This window comes from Notechis scutatus, chromosome 12, assembly GCF_049901735.1.
Source record: "Notechis scutatus isolate UNSWTSFEM ecotype Mainland chromosome 12, rNotScu1.2, whole genome shotgun sequence".
In the NCBI taxonomy this organism is placed as follows: Eukaryota; Metazoa; Chordata; class Lepidosauria; order Squamata; family Elapidae; genus Notechis; species Notechis scutatus.
In genome coordinates, this window is record NC_142020.1 from 1,649,012 (window position 1) to 1,666,646 (window position 17,635).

General features: G+C 42.3%; 1 protein-coding gene across 1 annotated transcript in view; it reads right to left on the reverse strand.

Annotated features, from left to right (window-relative positions):
* ARHGAP17 (Rho GTPase activating protein 17) overlaps positions 1-17,467 on the reverse strand; it is a 71,770-nt gene extending 54,303 nt beyond the window's left edge. The window contains 1 exon segment of the mRNA XM_087973097.1: positions 17,271-17,467. Within this exon segment, the coding sequence (XP_087829223.1) occupies positions 17,271-17,323 (53 nt within the window). The 5' untranslated portion in view covers positions 17,324-17,467.
* Positions 17,468-17,635: the final 168 nt, after the last annotated feature.

Consider the following 17,635-nt stretch of genomic DNA (forward strand, 5'->3'; position numbering starts at 1 on the left):
TTCTTTTTAGAGAGTAACTGTGGCCACCTGAAGGTTTATCTGTGTCGCCAGGGTCGCCTGAATGGTGCAAATGGGTGTGTAGCCTTCCTGGAAATGTTGAAAGGACTGTGTTGTAGACTGGAGACTTCCAGCTCTATTATTTTAATTCTATGTTAGTTCCCCTGTTCACTGAATCAGATCTATCTCTCAAAGAAAATAAATGGGCACGGCTTACAAAACTATTAGTTGTACAAATGAATGCCTTTGGAAATAATTTTCAGTATAACTAGTCAGTCCACTCTGCCAGAATTCACAGCCAGCCATCCTACTTTGATTGTACTGAATGCTATAAAGTCAAACTGCTGCCAATGCACTTCTTGCAGAAGGCTTAATTTTCCTGCTTCTTTTCATGGGTGATGCCATTCCTGTTTCCTATTTTTGAGCAGGTTTGAGCTAACGTAGTATGTACTACCTCTGAAAAAAAATCTCAGCTCAGCTTGGTTTGCAACAGAGGTCATAAGTAGTTTTCAAAGGCCTCTCTTATCCCTGTCTGCTTTCATACTTACAACTTTAAAAAAAAGCCTCAGAAAGCCTTCGGTATTGTTGTAAATCAGATTCTACAAGCACGCTAGAGTGCCTTCCTAGTGCTTTCTCGCTATGTCTTATCCCTTAATTCCAGAAGAGGTCATTTAATTGAAATCTCTTAGCTCTAGGGTTATGGAATGTGAGAGGAAAACAAGCAGCTTCATGTCAGAGAGGGTTTATGGCATCACAGAGCACCTAATAACACATGCAATTGTATGCTCTACTCCCAGTTCCCAAACAACAGAGGTTGAGCCTTAGATTGTCCAGGCTGACTATTGAATGAATGACCCTAGAATCAAAGGTCTTGAACAATCACTATTCTGGAAAGCAGCAAACATTTATTTTTTAAATAATAGGTGCAGAATGCATTTCACTTACAATAGTACCTTAATTACTGTAACCAGCTCCTCAGTTATGTGAAAAGTGTTTATAGGTAGTCCTCAACTTACAATCACAAGTGAGCCCAAAATTTCTGTGGCTAAGCGAGGCAATTGTTAAGTTAGTTCTGCCCCATTTTAAACTTTTTTTTGGCCACAATTGTTAAGTGAATCATGCAGTTATTAAGTGAATCTGGCTTCCCCCATTGACTTTTGCTTGTCAAAAGCCAGCTGGAAAAGTCACAAATGGAACAGTGCAACTGTCGTAAGTACTTGCCAGTGGCCAAGCATCTGAATTTTGATCATGTGACTATAAGATGCTTCAATGTTCATAAGTGTGAAAAGGGGTCATTAAGTCACTTTTTAAAATGCTGTTAACTTCAAACATTCACTAAACAAATGGTTGCAAGTTGAGGACTACCTGTATGGTTCAGGGGAAACAGACCCCTCCTACAAAAACAGGCCCATCTAGGGAAACTAATCTTAAAGGACCTTCCCATCATCCTTTAGCATCTTTGGGCAAGACCTGTCACACTGGGTGAGCCCCTGAATGGGAGCCTTTTTGGCTGCTGGCCTTGTTGCCTCTACATTTTATCATAGTTATGTGTTATGTGTCATAACTGGTTTCACAGCCACGGTTTGCAGAGGGGCTGAGATCCAAAGAGAAACCTCAAGTGGGCCCACAGTCAAGATACTCTGAGAAACAGGCCCTTGGTGCCAGATTAAGCATGTATAGCTCGAACTGCCAAAGGAGCAGCTGATTATTGAGTCTGTCATCTGCACCTCTATAACTGTCTGGTTTGGTTCTGCAACCCAACAGGACAGACACAGACTTCAGAGGGTAATTAAGACTGCAGAAAAAACAATTGCTACCAACGTGCCTTCCATGGAGGACCTGCATACTGCACGAATCAAAAAGAGGGCTGTGAAAATACCTACAGACTCCTCACATCCTGGACATAAACTGTTTCAACTCCTATCCTCAAAACGAGGCTATAGAGCACTGCACACCAGAACAACTAGACACAAGAACAGTTTTTCCCCGAAAGCCATCACTCTGCTAAACAAATAATTCCCTCAACACTGTCCAACTATTTACGAAGTCTGCACTACTATTACTGTTAATCTTCTCCTCACTCCTTATCACCCATCCCCTCCCACTTGTGATTGCATGACTGTAACTTTGTTGCTTGTATCTGTACGATCTATATTGACTGTTTCCTAGTATGATTTGATTGCTGATTGTACCCTATGATTATCATTAAGTGTTGTACCTGATGATTCTTGACGAATGTCTCTTTTCTTTTTATGTACACAGAGTATTTGCACCAAGGCAAATTCCTTGTGTGTCCAACCACACTTGGCCAATAAAGAATTCAATTCAATTCTATTCTATTCTATTCCATTCCTCTGGCCGAGTGGCTCTCTTCCTATTTGCTTGCTCAACAAGCAAAAACCACGGGAAATCACTATCCTGAAAGGCAGATGGTTCAATTAAGTATCACTTGGTTGTGCAACTCTTAATGACAGACAAACTTCTCAGTGATACCAAGAGTTCACCTGCCCCATCTGCCTACATCAGCATGAAACTGCTGTGGGAGGCAAAGCTGTAAATACCAATTTCAGAGGTCAGTATCAGCATAATCCATTACCCCAATGGATCCCTGGATGGGTAAGTAAACACAACAGGCTTAAGCTGATTATCCAATCTTGTCTGTATTTAGACAAAAGTCTACCACAAACTCCAGTAAGGGGTCCTGGGTACTCTCAGAGCTTGCTTAGAAAGCACCAAGAACTCTCATTTCAACCCTGAGCTACTAATATTCTGCTTTATTAATCTCCAATAAATGTAATAGAATAGAAACCTCAGCAATCACGTTTCTAAGCTGGTGGATGGCAAGATGTGTGCTGTATAAGTCCAGGCACCTGTGTTTAGTTCGCAAGTTTTGACCAAACAAACCATGAATTACTGCATCACGTAAGCTCAATCGATGGCATCTTTTGAGATTACTGTTTTGTTTACAATTTCGTTCCAGCTACTTGGCTCAATTGCTTTAAAGGCTAAAAAGATATGTGACAACTGTAAATAACACAATGACACTAAGGGATCTCTGCCTTATATATGTAGTTATATAGGGCAGTAAATTACAACTTTTAATTTTTTTAACAAAAAGATTTAATAAAAACAGAAGTGTTTCCGATGGCAGTGGGAGATCAAATTGTATAGAAGTGAGTATGCTATATTATAATTTGGTTGCTATACAGTATTTCATATACACATTTATATATAATAGCATGAATACTATGTTTTACCAACTTTTAGGGGTGCTAACCTAATCTTTATTTTCTGGATAGTTTTAATTTGTCTTCGCTATATTCCCCCTATCTGAATCTTTGTACAGTACTCTTTTATTAAAAAGATTAGAAGTTGTAACTGATTGGCCTAATAAAATTTCATACATAAGGAAATACCACATCCTCCCACCAGTATACACGATTTTTTTTTTCATTCCTAGCTCCTTCTCCAAATTATAATTTTTTTCAATTTTACTCTGTTTGTTCAGCTGCTTATTCAACAGGACAACATATTAAAAAGATGAGTTTAGCATTAGACTAGAAACCGGGAGACCTTGAACACAAGCCAAACCTTGAACCAGTCACTCCTCAGCCCTAGGAAGAAGGCAATGGCAAACTGCTGGAAAAAAACCTTGCCAAGAAAACTGCAGGGACTTATTCAGGCAGACTCTGAGAATCTGGCTGTCCCCTTGATTTTGTCAGAAGGTCGCAAAAGGGGATCACGCAACTCCGGGACACTGCAACAGACATAAGTATGAACCAGTTGCCAAGCATCTGGATTTTGATCATGTGACCATGGGAATGTTACAAAGATCGTAAGTGAGAAAAATGTTCATGTCACTTTTTTCAGTGCCATTGTAACTTTGAATGGTCACTAAATGAACTGTTTTAAGTCGAGGACTACCTGTATAGACAAAATCACTCTCACAATCTCTGGTGAGGTCCTAGAAGACTGGAGAAGACAAACATCACCCAATATTCAAGAATGAGGACCAGGAAATTACAGGCCTGTCAGCTTCATGTCTTTACTGGGCAAGTTCCTTAATTAGATTATTAAATAAATTGGTTATAGCTTGTGAACATTCTCCAATTTTATTAGTAATTTCTCCAAAGTGCTAGAAGGAGGTCCTGAATAAAAGGAACGTTTGTTTCACTGACAATAGCCATATAATAAGGAATTTTTGGAAAGTGGTTTTTAAGAAATTAAATTTAATTATTCACCAGGAAAACAGTATTATTCCTATTAAACAGCTTGCCTCCTGAAACATAACTTCAAAAAAAGCACATGGTATACTGCATTATTGCAAGAACTGTGCATGAGAGTGGGTGGCTAGAATAGATTTAAGTATTATTAATAAATGTTAGCAAAATTAGAATATGTAGATGAATATAAATTTTCATAAATTTTGTAAATCAAAAATAATAGTAAAAAACTCCCACCCTCTCAAACTTTCCATAATTATGGAAACAATTTCACTTTTACTGTAAAATTGCATAACTGAGTATACTGAATCAGTATTTACCTTTCATTGTTTTCAACAATTAAGATTTTTAAAAATCATTTTGTTCCTTGGCAGCAACAGGATCTGTGGTAAAACCGTGACTTAAATAAAATGGAGCTTTTTCTGGGCTTTGGCTGCAATCGCAGCACATGCATCACTCTTTATAGTAGTAGGAGAAACTGAACTGTTAAAATTAGCAAGGATCAACCAGGTGGCCTCTGGTAAGGTTGTGGCAAAACCTGCATTAGAAACAACCTAAGTAATTGGAAAACTGCAGAAGGAATTTGCATGGAATTTGCTGAACATATTCAGCCCCAGGACTTAATCAACACATACAGTACTTCTGCTGCTCAGTAGCTTTAAATAATAATGGCTTTGATATTCCCAAACACTTTATTAAAGCCAATTATACAGTAGGTCTACATAATATTGGGCGGCGTGGTGGCTCAGTAGTTAAGATGCCGGGTTTGTCAGCTGGAAAGCTGGCAGCGCAGGTTCGAGACCCAAGCGCCATTCGACTGGGTGAGCTCCTGTCCTCACCTCAGCACCTGCCAACCTAGCAGCTCGAAAGCAAACAAATGCGAGGAGATAAATAAGTACCACTATGGTGGGAAGATAACAGTGCTCCATGATGTCATGCTGGCCACATGACCTTGGAAAATGTCTTCAGACAGCATCAGCTCAATGATCTTGAAACAGAGATGAGCAGCGCCCCCTATAGTCAGCAACAACTAGCCGAGTAAAATCTGCAGGCATTCCTTTACCTTTTTTTACTTACAGAATATCAGTACAATGTAAATACAAAAGCAATACTTAGAATTTATGGGCATATTTTCATTATCATCGTGCACTATAAACTAGCCCTAATCCAATATTTAAAATGCAGAAGCAAATTTGTACATTATAACCATCATGGTTTACTTAAGCACTGTTTATTCAAAGGACCGGAACTTGACTAAGATCACACTACCTGTTAAAATCACACTATGGCTCCAGGAAATTCATGAACTTACTAGCTGTTAAATTGATAGCTGCTTCAAATATATCAGAACTAACAAAATAGCTAACTTAAAAAAAATATTGAGAAGGCAACAATGGAATTAATCAGCAGTCAGGCAAACTTTTGATGTAGCTAAATGAGAAGAGAAAAAGCCCAAAAGCTGAAATCAAATGTGACTATTCAGCTCTCAATTGCCAGAAGAAAACCTAATAAAAGTAAGGTCTCCTCTTCCAGGTAAGATTCAGACTGACCTCATCTCTCTGTGCTACACACACACACAAACAGCTAAAAAGGGGGAATGAACACATATGCAGTCTGATTCTAGCATCAACTGACTACCAAATCCTACCACTCAAATGTTCTTCTAGGAGCAAATTCAAAGTTAGAAATGTGCAGGTTCATTTCCATTTCCTCCTGCCCTGCGAAGCTTTAAACAAGTCACAGTCAATTCAGAACTTGTATGATGGCATCTCATCCTGAAAGAGGAAGATCATGAAAAATAGACATGACAAGATATTGAAGTGCAATGAAATAATCCAAGCAGAAACAGAAGCTTAACAGGGTTTTTTTTCTTCATGGGTTCTTTGAAGGGTCTCAAAAACAAGGCATTTTGCCCAGAGTTAAAATCTGTCATTACGTTATCAGGTATGAATTTTGAAAAACAATGCCCTACAAGCCAAATCAAGCCTTGGTCAAATTACAAATAGAACTGTCAGATCACACACAAAATGGGGAAGGAAAACTAGTCAAATAGCTGACACCATGCCAAATCTGATAACTTGGCATCTGAAGTGTTTTAAAGCTTCAAATAAAACACTCCACCAGCTCTTCATCTTGGTACCTAAATACATAGAGATTGAAACATCTGCTGGAACATCTTTCAGCCCAGCTAACTTTAATATTCAGACACGGCAATCTTTAAATTTGTAAGAAACAGCTACTGTAAGCGATGAAGATGAAAGGTTTTGTTTCCTTTTCTTTGCATTTTCTCCTAATGGAGAAGAGTTATTTATTTATTTGGTTTGTCAATTGCTGACAAGATAATAGGTATAAGTAAAAACATAGTTATGAATACATGGATACATTTAAGAAAAATATTGTCCACAAAACTTTCTGTAATGATTGCATTTATATCCAAACTTTCATGCAAGGCGTTCAAACTTGTGCCCACGGTCCCTTTTAATCTCAGTAACTGTATTAAACTAGAAAGCTTACACTAAGAGCGTGATTAGCACAAGGTCACCCAATAAATTTTCTTGCTAGGGGGAATTCAGCACTCCCAGTGCAAGCCCAACAGCTGAGCACCCAGCATTTTTTACTTAAATATGCAGAGCAAAGGGACAATTTTATCTGGGAAAACAGCATGGAAAAGAGAGACATCTTGCCAATCTCAGTACTTCTCAGTGACTTCAGGTTCTGAGTTAGACTGTCTATACTTTTTACCAAAAAAAGAGAGAGAGAGAGAGAAATGGGGTTGAACCTGTCGAGCTTTCTAATTCCAAATCCTAATTATATACCATTTGCATATGTAGAGAAATCTTGTTTTATTACACCTCCACTCTTACTAAATTAATTTATTTAGATCTCCAGGGTGGTACAATCAATTTTTAAATCACAGATAAAAGCAAAGCAAAGGGTCCCAGTAAGCTAAGATTTGCTTTCACTCTCTAAGCGTGTCTCAGTCAAAACCAAATGTATTGTAGGAGTATGGCTGGGTTACCATACTGCAAAAAATCAACAGAAATTGTTCCAAGAGCTGAGATATTTATGTCTGTTCAGGATTAAGTCCACTGAAGTTAACCAAGCTTGTGTGCAGGTAGCTGGGGGAGGGGGGGGGGTGCAGCTTTTAAGTCACAACAAATGAGCTGCTGTCGGTGAAAAATCTGGCTCAGCATTTCTCACCCGTGGCAATTTCCCAAGCCAGCATGGGGAATTCTGGGAGTTGAAGTCCACACTGATCCAGGCCACTGAAGTCTAGATAAACAGGAGAGCTCCAGATTCCACTGCTACCAACTTGAGGGACACCAGCAGCCAACAACCTTTAGCCTCCTCTCTCATATACTTGGTTATACAAATGGTCCCATCTTCTTAGCTTCCTACAAAGAGTTTCTAATATTCTGAAGAATCTCGGTCACATCCTCCATGCCTTTACCAACATCTGAATCAGCTTCTTTTCATCATTAAACTCTGTGTCGCTGCACAACTTTCTGTCTCCCAAGAAACTACAACGTATTTCTGAAATCCTGGTTTATTATCCTTTCTCACTAGCTAAATGCTGCATTAATACATTTGAGATTCCCCCCACACACAAAAAGATGCAGTTAAATTTTATAAACGTCTATATTGTCATTTTGCAGCCCTACTTTTTTAAAGTCAACATTTAATTATTAGTTTACATTCTTAGGATACACAATTAACAAAATGATCTTTAAAGAGAGAAAAAATGGGGGTGGGGGGAGAAGAACGGGGATGTCCCCATACTCTTGTATAAAAACAATCAGATACAAGTAAGAATAAAATATTTTATTCAATTTATAGGAGTGCTTATCTCACTTCTGGATAATGGATGCAGTTAAAAATATCACTAAAACAAAAAGTAGAGATACAAATATAATAAAGAGAAAAGCCAAAAAGGATGGAAACCAAGGGAAGAATCCCGCCCCACCCATAATCCAGTTTAATAGTAACACCGCTCAGACTTCATGCTGCAGGTGATCCTAACTCACTATCCGTTTTTTCAGTGACTGTCCAAAGTTGTGACGAGTGGTATTTTATGACCGGTCCCCAAAGTGCCAGCCTTCACAGATCAATCTGGGTCACATGATCACGATTTGGGAGCTTGGCAACTGGTACTCATAAGAGTTGCAGCGCCCCATAGTCCCCCGACTGCCATTTGCAAGCTCCCCTGCCAGCTCCCCACAAGCAAAATCAGTGGGGTGGCCAACAGGGAAGGTCACAAACCCACCTGATAAAGGCCCCAGGCTCCCTTCTCCTTGTGCTGCGCTGGGGCTCCCTTCCCCAGCCTTGCTGTGCTCTGGTGCCTGGCCTGTGTCAAGCCCCCCCAGCAACCCCCCATCCCCACCCCTTTCCCTGGGGCTTCTGCTGCTTCCTGCTTAATGACCGGCCCGTGTGTCTTGGGGCTATGACGGCAACTGGGGCTGCGGGGATTGTTGTCACCCAGCAATGGGGTCAATGTGACACCGAACTTCTGCCTCAGCAAATAGCCAGGTTTTAAGGGCTTTCTGAAAGACCAGCAGGGTTAGGGCAAAGGCAGCAACACAAACAGGCATGCTTCATGGACCCTCCTAGTTAACCTTTTAAAATAATATTTGGGATTCTGCCTCTTCTGCTGGGCATGATTTGGCAGGTAAAGATAACAGGAGAGAGATGGGCCTATGAAGGGCTTTCTTAGAGGGCAACTAGCATTTTGAATTGTACCTGCAACTCTATTGGGAGCCAGTGCAGCTTACAAAGCATGGGGAAGTATGGGTGTACCAAGGCACACCCATACCAAGGCCCACCCATACCAAGGCCCACCCATACCAAGGCCCACCCATACCAAGGCCCACCCATACCAAGGCCCACCCATACCAAAGCACACCCATACCAAGGCACACCCATACCAAGGCCCACCCATACCACCCAGGCCCACCCATACCAAGGCCCACCCAGGCCCACCAAGGCCCACCCATACCAAGGCCCACCCATACCAAGGCCCACCCATACCAAGGCCACCCACCAAGGCCCACCCATACCAAGGCACACCCATACCAAGGCCCACCCATACCAAGGCACACCCATACCAAGGCCCACCCATAATGGCTTGTAGTGTAATATTCTGGGCCATGTTCTTCAGAGACGGCCCACAATAATACTTGTGGATGTAACGCAACAAGTGGCTGAACTCATAGCCCTAGAATACTCTCCAACCCCTCGGGATTATCAGGATGAACCTCATCTCAGGCAACACTGTGAGACTGTGCTTTAGTCAACTCCATAAGACCTACTTCAAAGCCAGAGTCCATCATGGGCTGGTGGTGCAGTGGTTAGAATGCAGTTTAGATTAGATTAGATTAACAGAGTTGGAAGGGGCCTTGTAGGTCATCCAGTCCAACCCCCTCACCCAAGCAGCAGATCCTAAACCATTTCTGACAAATGGCAATCCAAACTCTTCTTGAAAGTCTCCAGTGATGAAGCTCCCACCACTTCTGAATGCAACTTCTGTTCCATGGGTTGATGGTTCTCACAGTCAGAACATTCCTCCTTATTTCCAGGTTGAATCTCTCCTTGTTCAGCTTCCATCCATTATTCCTTGTCTGGCCTTCGGGTGCCTTGGAAAATACAGTAGCTTGACCCCTTCCTCCTCTCTGTGGCAGACTGCATTCCTGTCTCCCCTGGTCCTTCTTTTCTCTAGACTAGCCAAGCCCAGTTCCTGCAACCGTTCATTGTTTGTTTGAGGCTCCAGTCCCCTCATCATCCTGGTTGCTCTTCTCTGCACTTTTTCTAGTCTCAACACTGTTCGCTCCAGGAGTTTGATCCTGACCGGCTCAAGGCTGACTCAGCCTTTCATCCTTCTGAGGTCGGTAAAATGAAGACCCAGATTATTTGGGGCAATATGCTGACTCTGTAAACTGCTTAGAAAGGGCTGTAAAACAATATGAAACACTGTATAAGTCTAAGTGCTATTGCTATTGCTATCCTGGAGCAAATCCAAGCAACTTTCTCCAATAGATACACAATGTATTCCCAATGAGTCTCTGGCTCCCTTTCCAAGGAGAAACCAGGTCAATTGGAACAGGGCTGTTGGATACCTATTGCCAGATGCAATAAAGGCTGAAAAGCGGCAACTGATATCACCATAAGGGAGGCCTTAACAGCGGCTCGACCTTGGGCTCAGCTGGCTTCACTCCTTCTAAGCATCTCAATCTATTTCCTCTCCCTCAGCCCCTTTGTCAACCAACGATCAAATAAATCCCACCTCCCTGTGAGAGCGAGCAGCCCTGAAAAACTCAAAGGCAACCAGAAAGTGATCTGACCCTAATAATAGTCTACCCAACTCCAGATCATGTCGCCACTGTCCTGACAGGAAGACCAAGTCCAAACTTTCACCATCATTGTGTGTGATGCCCTCAAAGTCTTTGGCCTGGTCCATGAGTGTCATGGGTAGCCATGAACACCTGCGCCACTTCCAACTCTACTAGAGGAGGCAGACTGAAGTCACCCTGGGGAACTCTGCTGTCACCCTGGAGTGGAGGAGCTCAGGTAGGCAGATGTTATGCAGAAAGGAAGCAATTATAGCGGCAACAATCCCAACTGATCTCTTCAGCCCCATTTCACAACCAGCTATTAATAGGGCAGCATCTCTGAACACCTCTCCAACTTCCTCATACAAACAAAAACTGTGGCTCCAACTATACTCCTGGTGCCATTTTGGGGGGGAAAACCCTCATTAATAAATAAAACAAACAGATAGTAATACTCATAAGTTCAAAAATCTCAGTAGGGACAATTATAAATCAAAAGTTCTGTGGAATAAATTATTTTTCCATGTTTGTTATATGATATTAAAGTGTTAACTAAACCTTGGAAGGAAACTATTCCAAAGTGAAGCGGCTGCTACAGAGAAATACCATCTCCATCCATCCCTTCAGCAGCTCAAATCAGAGACATATTGAGCATCTCAGAACAGGCTTGCTCTGTCTGCAGAAAATGAAGCTGACAACAGCACTTTATCGATCAAATAAAAGTATGTATAGGAACAATAGACAAATCTTAAATAACAATTGAAACAATAAAATATACACAAGATCATGGGAGAATGCACCAAAATCTCACAGACAATGCAACCATCTTATGGGCTCCTTGTTCCCAAGGGATCCCAAGGCTGTTGAAAAAAATACATTTTAAGGGATTTCCAGAAGGACAAGAGAGTCAAAGCTAATTCACTTCAGAGGGAAGTTATGTTCCTTAGATACGCTACTCCAGCAGAAAAGGATTTTCTCCTGGGTCATCCCATCAAATGGATTTTTTTTTAGCAAATGGGAACTATAATATGCCACTCCTGCCAGAATGGATATGTGTAACCGTAGAGGAGTCCTTCAAATAACCTGGCCTCAAGGCAGGTAGGGCTTTAAAGATAAAACAACAACTCCATTGTAGTGGTCTGTGTGCCTGACCTTGGAGAAACAGGGAAAGATGCTGCCTAGGAAACAATGGGAGAAGAAAGAGGCAGAAGCCTCCAGTCACTTAGGTTGGAGAAAGAAATTAAGGAAGGATCCACCCTTGAAGGATGGGGTGGTTAAAAGTGAAGTTCAGGCTTGCAAGATTGTGTTAATGTAGCCTTACAATAAAGTAGAATTCCTTAATCTGGCTCTGTTTCTGTCTGGGAGGACTGACACCATGCATTGAACCAAGCTGTAAGCAAATTGGAGACTGATGTAGATTGCGGGGCAGAGGCGCAACATGCCCTGTCCTAAAGGGGACACATAACTCCCCCAGCTACCATATTTGCACATGTGGAAGATTCCATTCGGTCAGATTCACTACTAGGCTTCCTCAACTAGCACACCAGCCATTTTTTCTGTTGATTTCCCTTCTGTTGATGTGTTGAGGTAAGTTGTTGGTGACTTTGGTCTCAGGTACTCTCAGTCAGTACCAGATCGTTTTAATAAAACTGCATTTATACACAGTTTGGTCATGGGCAAGTGGAGTGATGTAGTTCATTGAAAAACTTCCAGGACCTTGTTCAGGAGCAATCATGTGGTCTTTGGCTGCCTCTGAATTCCAAAATTTGACCGAGAACCCGATGGGACGGTCTACCAGATTGCTGAGAAAATCCACACAGCCCCATCAGAATTCATCCACTTCCACAAAGTGCCCAGTGTGGATCAACGTAATGAGTCACCTGTCTGGAAGCAGAAAGCCTCACTGGGACTAGGAAGTGACCTGTCTAAAGCAAAAGATTAATAGCAGCGCCCTTTGTTTTGAGATCAAAAGCCAGTTACTACGAGGTAAAACAAGTCAAGCCAGAGATTATCTGGGAAAAAGCAAATGAAGGTCAAAAACTGCCGGTCCTCCGCAGATCTTGAAATCTGTAGTTGGAAGTATGGTAAATACCTGTCCAACAATACAAATCACATGGTCACAATGGGATCTTCTAGGTAGCAAAGTGGGCAGTTCACAATTAGAGACCCCAACATGTTCTCATACGCCAACACCTCAAAAGTCAAAGAGTTTTTTTCCTGGGTCAAAGCCAACTTATTCCCGAGAATCATCCCACTCATCCACTTCTCACACAGAGACAGTTGCAGCTGCTAAAAGACCCAAAACACAAAAATAGAGCATCCTGTCTACACCACATAATAAATATATGGTTCTATGTACCAGGGCCACTTCACTTATCTCTGACCAAATTGTGTGCATTAGGTACATTATCTGGTACTGACCAAGAGGACCACAAGACCAAAGTCACCAGAAGTCCAACCTCCTAGAACCAAACATGGGGTTGAAGAGCAGGAGGGGGTCAGCAACACATCCCTTGTAACATTCCTGTAAAATGGGAAGCCCAGTGCTCCCTTTTACCACCACTGACAGTCCGGATTTGCTCGTTCATCTTCTGTGGTAACAAGAAAGACATTACCAGTTTCCAGGACCTCTTGTAGGACCCATGGAAGCTGTGAAACAGGTTCTGCAAAGTTGTCCTGCAGTCTGCCCTCATTCATTTTGTTCAAAATTTTTATGAACCCCACTTTTTCCACACCCTGTCAGCAACAAAGTCATTACAGATGGTATGGAGAGATACTGTTGGATACATCATTGTCAACTTATTTCAAGCAGCTTAATTTGAGAAGGAACAATGGGCTTTCTTGATGATCTTGTCAGCACAATAACTAAGCAGAAATAAGCTTCACTTAAAACTAAATTATTCAGGTCATTCTAAGGTATTCCAAGCTCCCCAAATTTGGCACATTGAGAGTTAGTTTATTTGAAGATCTTTCTCCTAACGGGTGGGAGGGCAAGGGAGAATGGTTAGTGCTTCTGTTTTAGCAACTAAACTGATGCTAATAAAAACTCGATTTCTTATTTAAAGCTGAAATAAATTTTTGTAAGTCTTCTTTTAATCCTGAATATGCTTACTTACAAATCCATAAGAATATACAAGCGCACACTATTCTCTTGGCCAAGATGCATTAATACAAATGAATGCAAAGTGATATCTTCTACTAAATGCCTTCAATAAATTAAACTCAAAACAGAAGGGTTTTATGACTGCAGGCAAAGGTTCCCTAACCCTACCTTAATTACATAAGACTGTAGCAATCAAAGGTTACTTTGTTAAGTTATATATATATATATTTCATTCTGGTTCCTACATTCATTCAAGATTTCCACCTCTTTTGCTCAAATGGAATACTGTATCTGTATCATTTGTATGATTTCAACATTCATTCAATTTAAATTTCATTTTATATTCAAGCTCTCAAGGTAGGCTCTCAGCTTAGACCAGGGATCTCCAACCTTGGCATCTTTAAGATCTGTGGACTTCAACTCTCAGAATTCCTCAGCCAGCTTAGCTGGCTGAGCAATTCTGGGAATTGAAGTCCACAAGTCTGAAAGTTGCCAAGATTGGAGACCCCTGGTTTAGACAACGTTACTTGTAAAACAGAAAAACAAGTGGCTGGAGGCAGACAGTAAAATTACCCTTTCCCCTTATTGGAAAGTGACTGAGAGACTGAAGTTTGGAACAGGAGCTCCCCGCCTCAAGTTCCTCCTCCATCACTCTTCATCAGCAAACATTTTGAGTTGTAAAATAAAATAAGATACAAAATACAAAAGTAAATAGGAAAGCAGTGGGGGAGGGGAAGGGGGGCAATTGACTTCCAACTTCCTCTGTTGCAGTAGAATGAAAGCATTAACATCAAAGCACAACTTTTTGTTTTTTCGTTTTCATAATAATATAAACCAGCCATTTCTATAAGCATCAACCAATCTAATCAGTCAAACCAAAAACCAAAGTTTCATTCTTTTCCACTTCAAGCACAAAGTTCAAAAGCGGTTTCCATATGGAAACAAACGCACAAATATTCTTTTCTTTAATCAAAATAGTCAATTTTGCCATTTCAGCCAACTCCATAAGCTTCTGCAGCCATTCGTCCCCGTGGTGGGAATCGAAGTGTCCTTCCTCTTTCGCTGCTTCTCCTCCATCCCTTCTCAACAGGGCTATCAGTATCGGCCCTGCTATCTGCAGTAACAGAGCTACAGGTAGTCTTTGACTTATGGCCACAATTGAGCTGAAACATTTTCTTACGAAGTGAGGCAGTTGTGAATTTTGCCCCATTTTACAACCTTTCTTGCCACCGTTAAGTGAAGCACTACAATTGTTAAGTTAGTAATACGGTTGTTATATGAATCTGGTTTCCCCATCCACCTTGCTTGTCAGAAGGTTACAAAAGGGGATCACATGATCTTGGGTCACAGCAACGGTCGTAAGTATGAACCAGTGGCCAAGTGCTTGAATTTTGATCACCTGACCATGGAGATGCTGCAGTGGTCATTAAGTGTGAAAAACAGTCATGTCGCTTTTTTCAGTGCTGTTGAAAAAATGGTAAAATGGTCACTGAATGAACTGTTATAAGTCGAGGACTATCTGTACTATTTTACTATTTGGAAACTCTCTAAATTGCTATATTAATAGCTTTTTACAAATTAGACTGCTACTGTTGAAATACTTTTAACTAGAACACCAATCGTAAATATTTACATAGGAACTCACAGCACTGAAATCATTTCATATACAGTACAGTGTACACTTCATAAGCTATTTAGGCCCAGGATCAGGTTATTTATGGGATCACTTCTCCCCAAGGCCATCTGCTTGCCTTTATGCTTTAATATATGGTGGACAAATTTTGGGTCTCTTCCTTGAAACCTGTTGGGACCTGGAAGGTGTGCTTTTTCCATAGAGGCACCTGTCCTTTGGAACTATTGTCCCCACCTCCTTTTCCTGCTCTGTTGCTTTTATCTTGGTTTGTTTCCTCTGTAAGCAGCCCAGAGTCCCATTGTTTGAGTTAGGGAGTCATATAAATTCTTTACATGTTATCTTCAACTTGGTTGGAAAAGAAAGACTTATCTAAAAACAATTAGTGCAGTGGAAAGTCTATTATTTTCAACAGGTGATTTACATGCAATTTTCTCAGCAGTGTTACAGAAAGAGATTGCCATTATTTTGCTTATTTGTCAAGTTTAAAATGCTGCCCATCTCTCTAAACTCTCCTCTTTCTTTAGGTTTCCAATCTAATCTAAAGGCTTGGTTTCCTGATTATCTCCCATGCAAGTACTAATCAGGTCTGATTCTTTCAAACTAAGCCAGGTGCTATCTGTTATAGGCACACTGTCTATTTAAGTCTGTCTGCCTTCAATACAAACACAACACTTGGCAACTGTCTGAAGAAGTCCTTGTAGTTTTCTTTGCAACATTTTTGGACATGGTGCCTCCTTTCTAACCCAGAGACAGGAGGGACTACCCCCAAAATCATCCAGCTGACTTTGTGCCTAATGCAGAATTAGAACGGAATCTCCTGGTTTCTACAGTGGAGGCCTTTACCACTGCACCAATCTAGCTCTCTCCATTTAAACAAGGTCAAGGCATCTGAGTCCACACATTTCCCACTTCCTCTAATTTAGATTTCTGTATTTAACAACCTGTCTACTCAGCAGGCTGAAATACTGGACTGAGGTAGTACACAATATTCTGCAGCGCTACAGGAAACTGAAAATGCAAATAAGATTACCCAGCTCAAGTGTCTTCTGAAATAAAAATAAAATATTTGACAATACAGATTTCTGTGGGTCCGAAGTCCTGTTTGGCAAACTGCTCTGATGAAAGACCAACTAATTATAGAATGCATTTAATTGCCCCACTGTCAATACACCAGCCCTAGTTGCCTCAACATTGTTGGTTGCAATGTTGAGCTCCTGCACATGCTTTGAAAAACCAGTACTGGCCCAAGATGTTCCTATTAGGTCAACTTTATACAATACCCTAGTGCAAGGGTCTTCAAACTTGACAGCTTTAAGACTTGTGGACTTCAACTCCCAGAATTCCTGAACTAACATGACTGGAGGAGGAATTCTGAGAGTTGAAGTCCACAAGTCTTAAAGCTGTCAAGTTTGAGGACCCCTGCCCTGGTGTCTTTCGTTTAAGTGCATTTGAAGCCTTAAAAGACCTTGGACACAATTTAGCCGAGCAACTGCTTTCCCTTATGACTACCCCCCAGTGAACAAGCACCGAAAAAGGATCTTTTCTACCAGAATCATCATCCCCTGGTTGACACACAATTGGAAGGCAGGTAAAGTAAGTACACACCGGTAGACAGGATCGCTTCTCCTGGATGTTCCCTCACTACTCTCGCTTCCAACCTGTCTGCACGACACACCAACTATCCCCCCACCACCACCTCTTCATCCAGCCTGGCCTGTTCGAAGCCCCACTTCGCTCCCCACGGCCACCGCCGCCCAAGTGGGTGGGACCAGGGCAGGGGCGCCCACGAACCGACTTCTCGGCTGGGACCGCCGGGACCAACTCGCGGGGCCCCAAGTTTCTTGGGTTTCCCACAGCAACGCCTGGAGCCCCGGCGGGAAGGCACGAAGCCTCCTCCTGGGCCTGGTGTGGGAGCCGGGGCCCCTTCCCCCCCAACCCAGCCCAGAGGGAGAGACGGGCGGGCTCGGCCCTCGCAGCCCCGGCGCCCTCACCTGCCCACTGTCTGGTTGGCCAGCTGCTTCATGCGGTTGAATTGCTTCTTCATGGTGGCGGCGGCGGCGTCGCTTCCCCCGCTATTCCCGCGCCTCCCGCGCCCGACACCCGGCCCGCCTAGCCAGCGTAGCCCGCAGCGCCAGACCCGGCTTCCACCTCACGGCCCCACCGGAAGGCGCCGCGACTTCCGGCTGCCGGCGCGTCACCGCCCCGCCCTACCTGCCTGCTCCGGAGCATAGGGCGGCGCCCGGAAATGCCGTCAGGGCCATAGAGAGTCAGAGGGTATAAAGGCCGCGTCCGGCGCTTTTGGAGTCTCGAGCAGGGCTCTCCAACCTTGGCCAACTTTTAAGCCTGGAGGACTTCA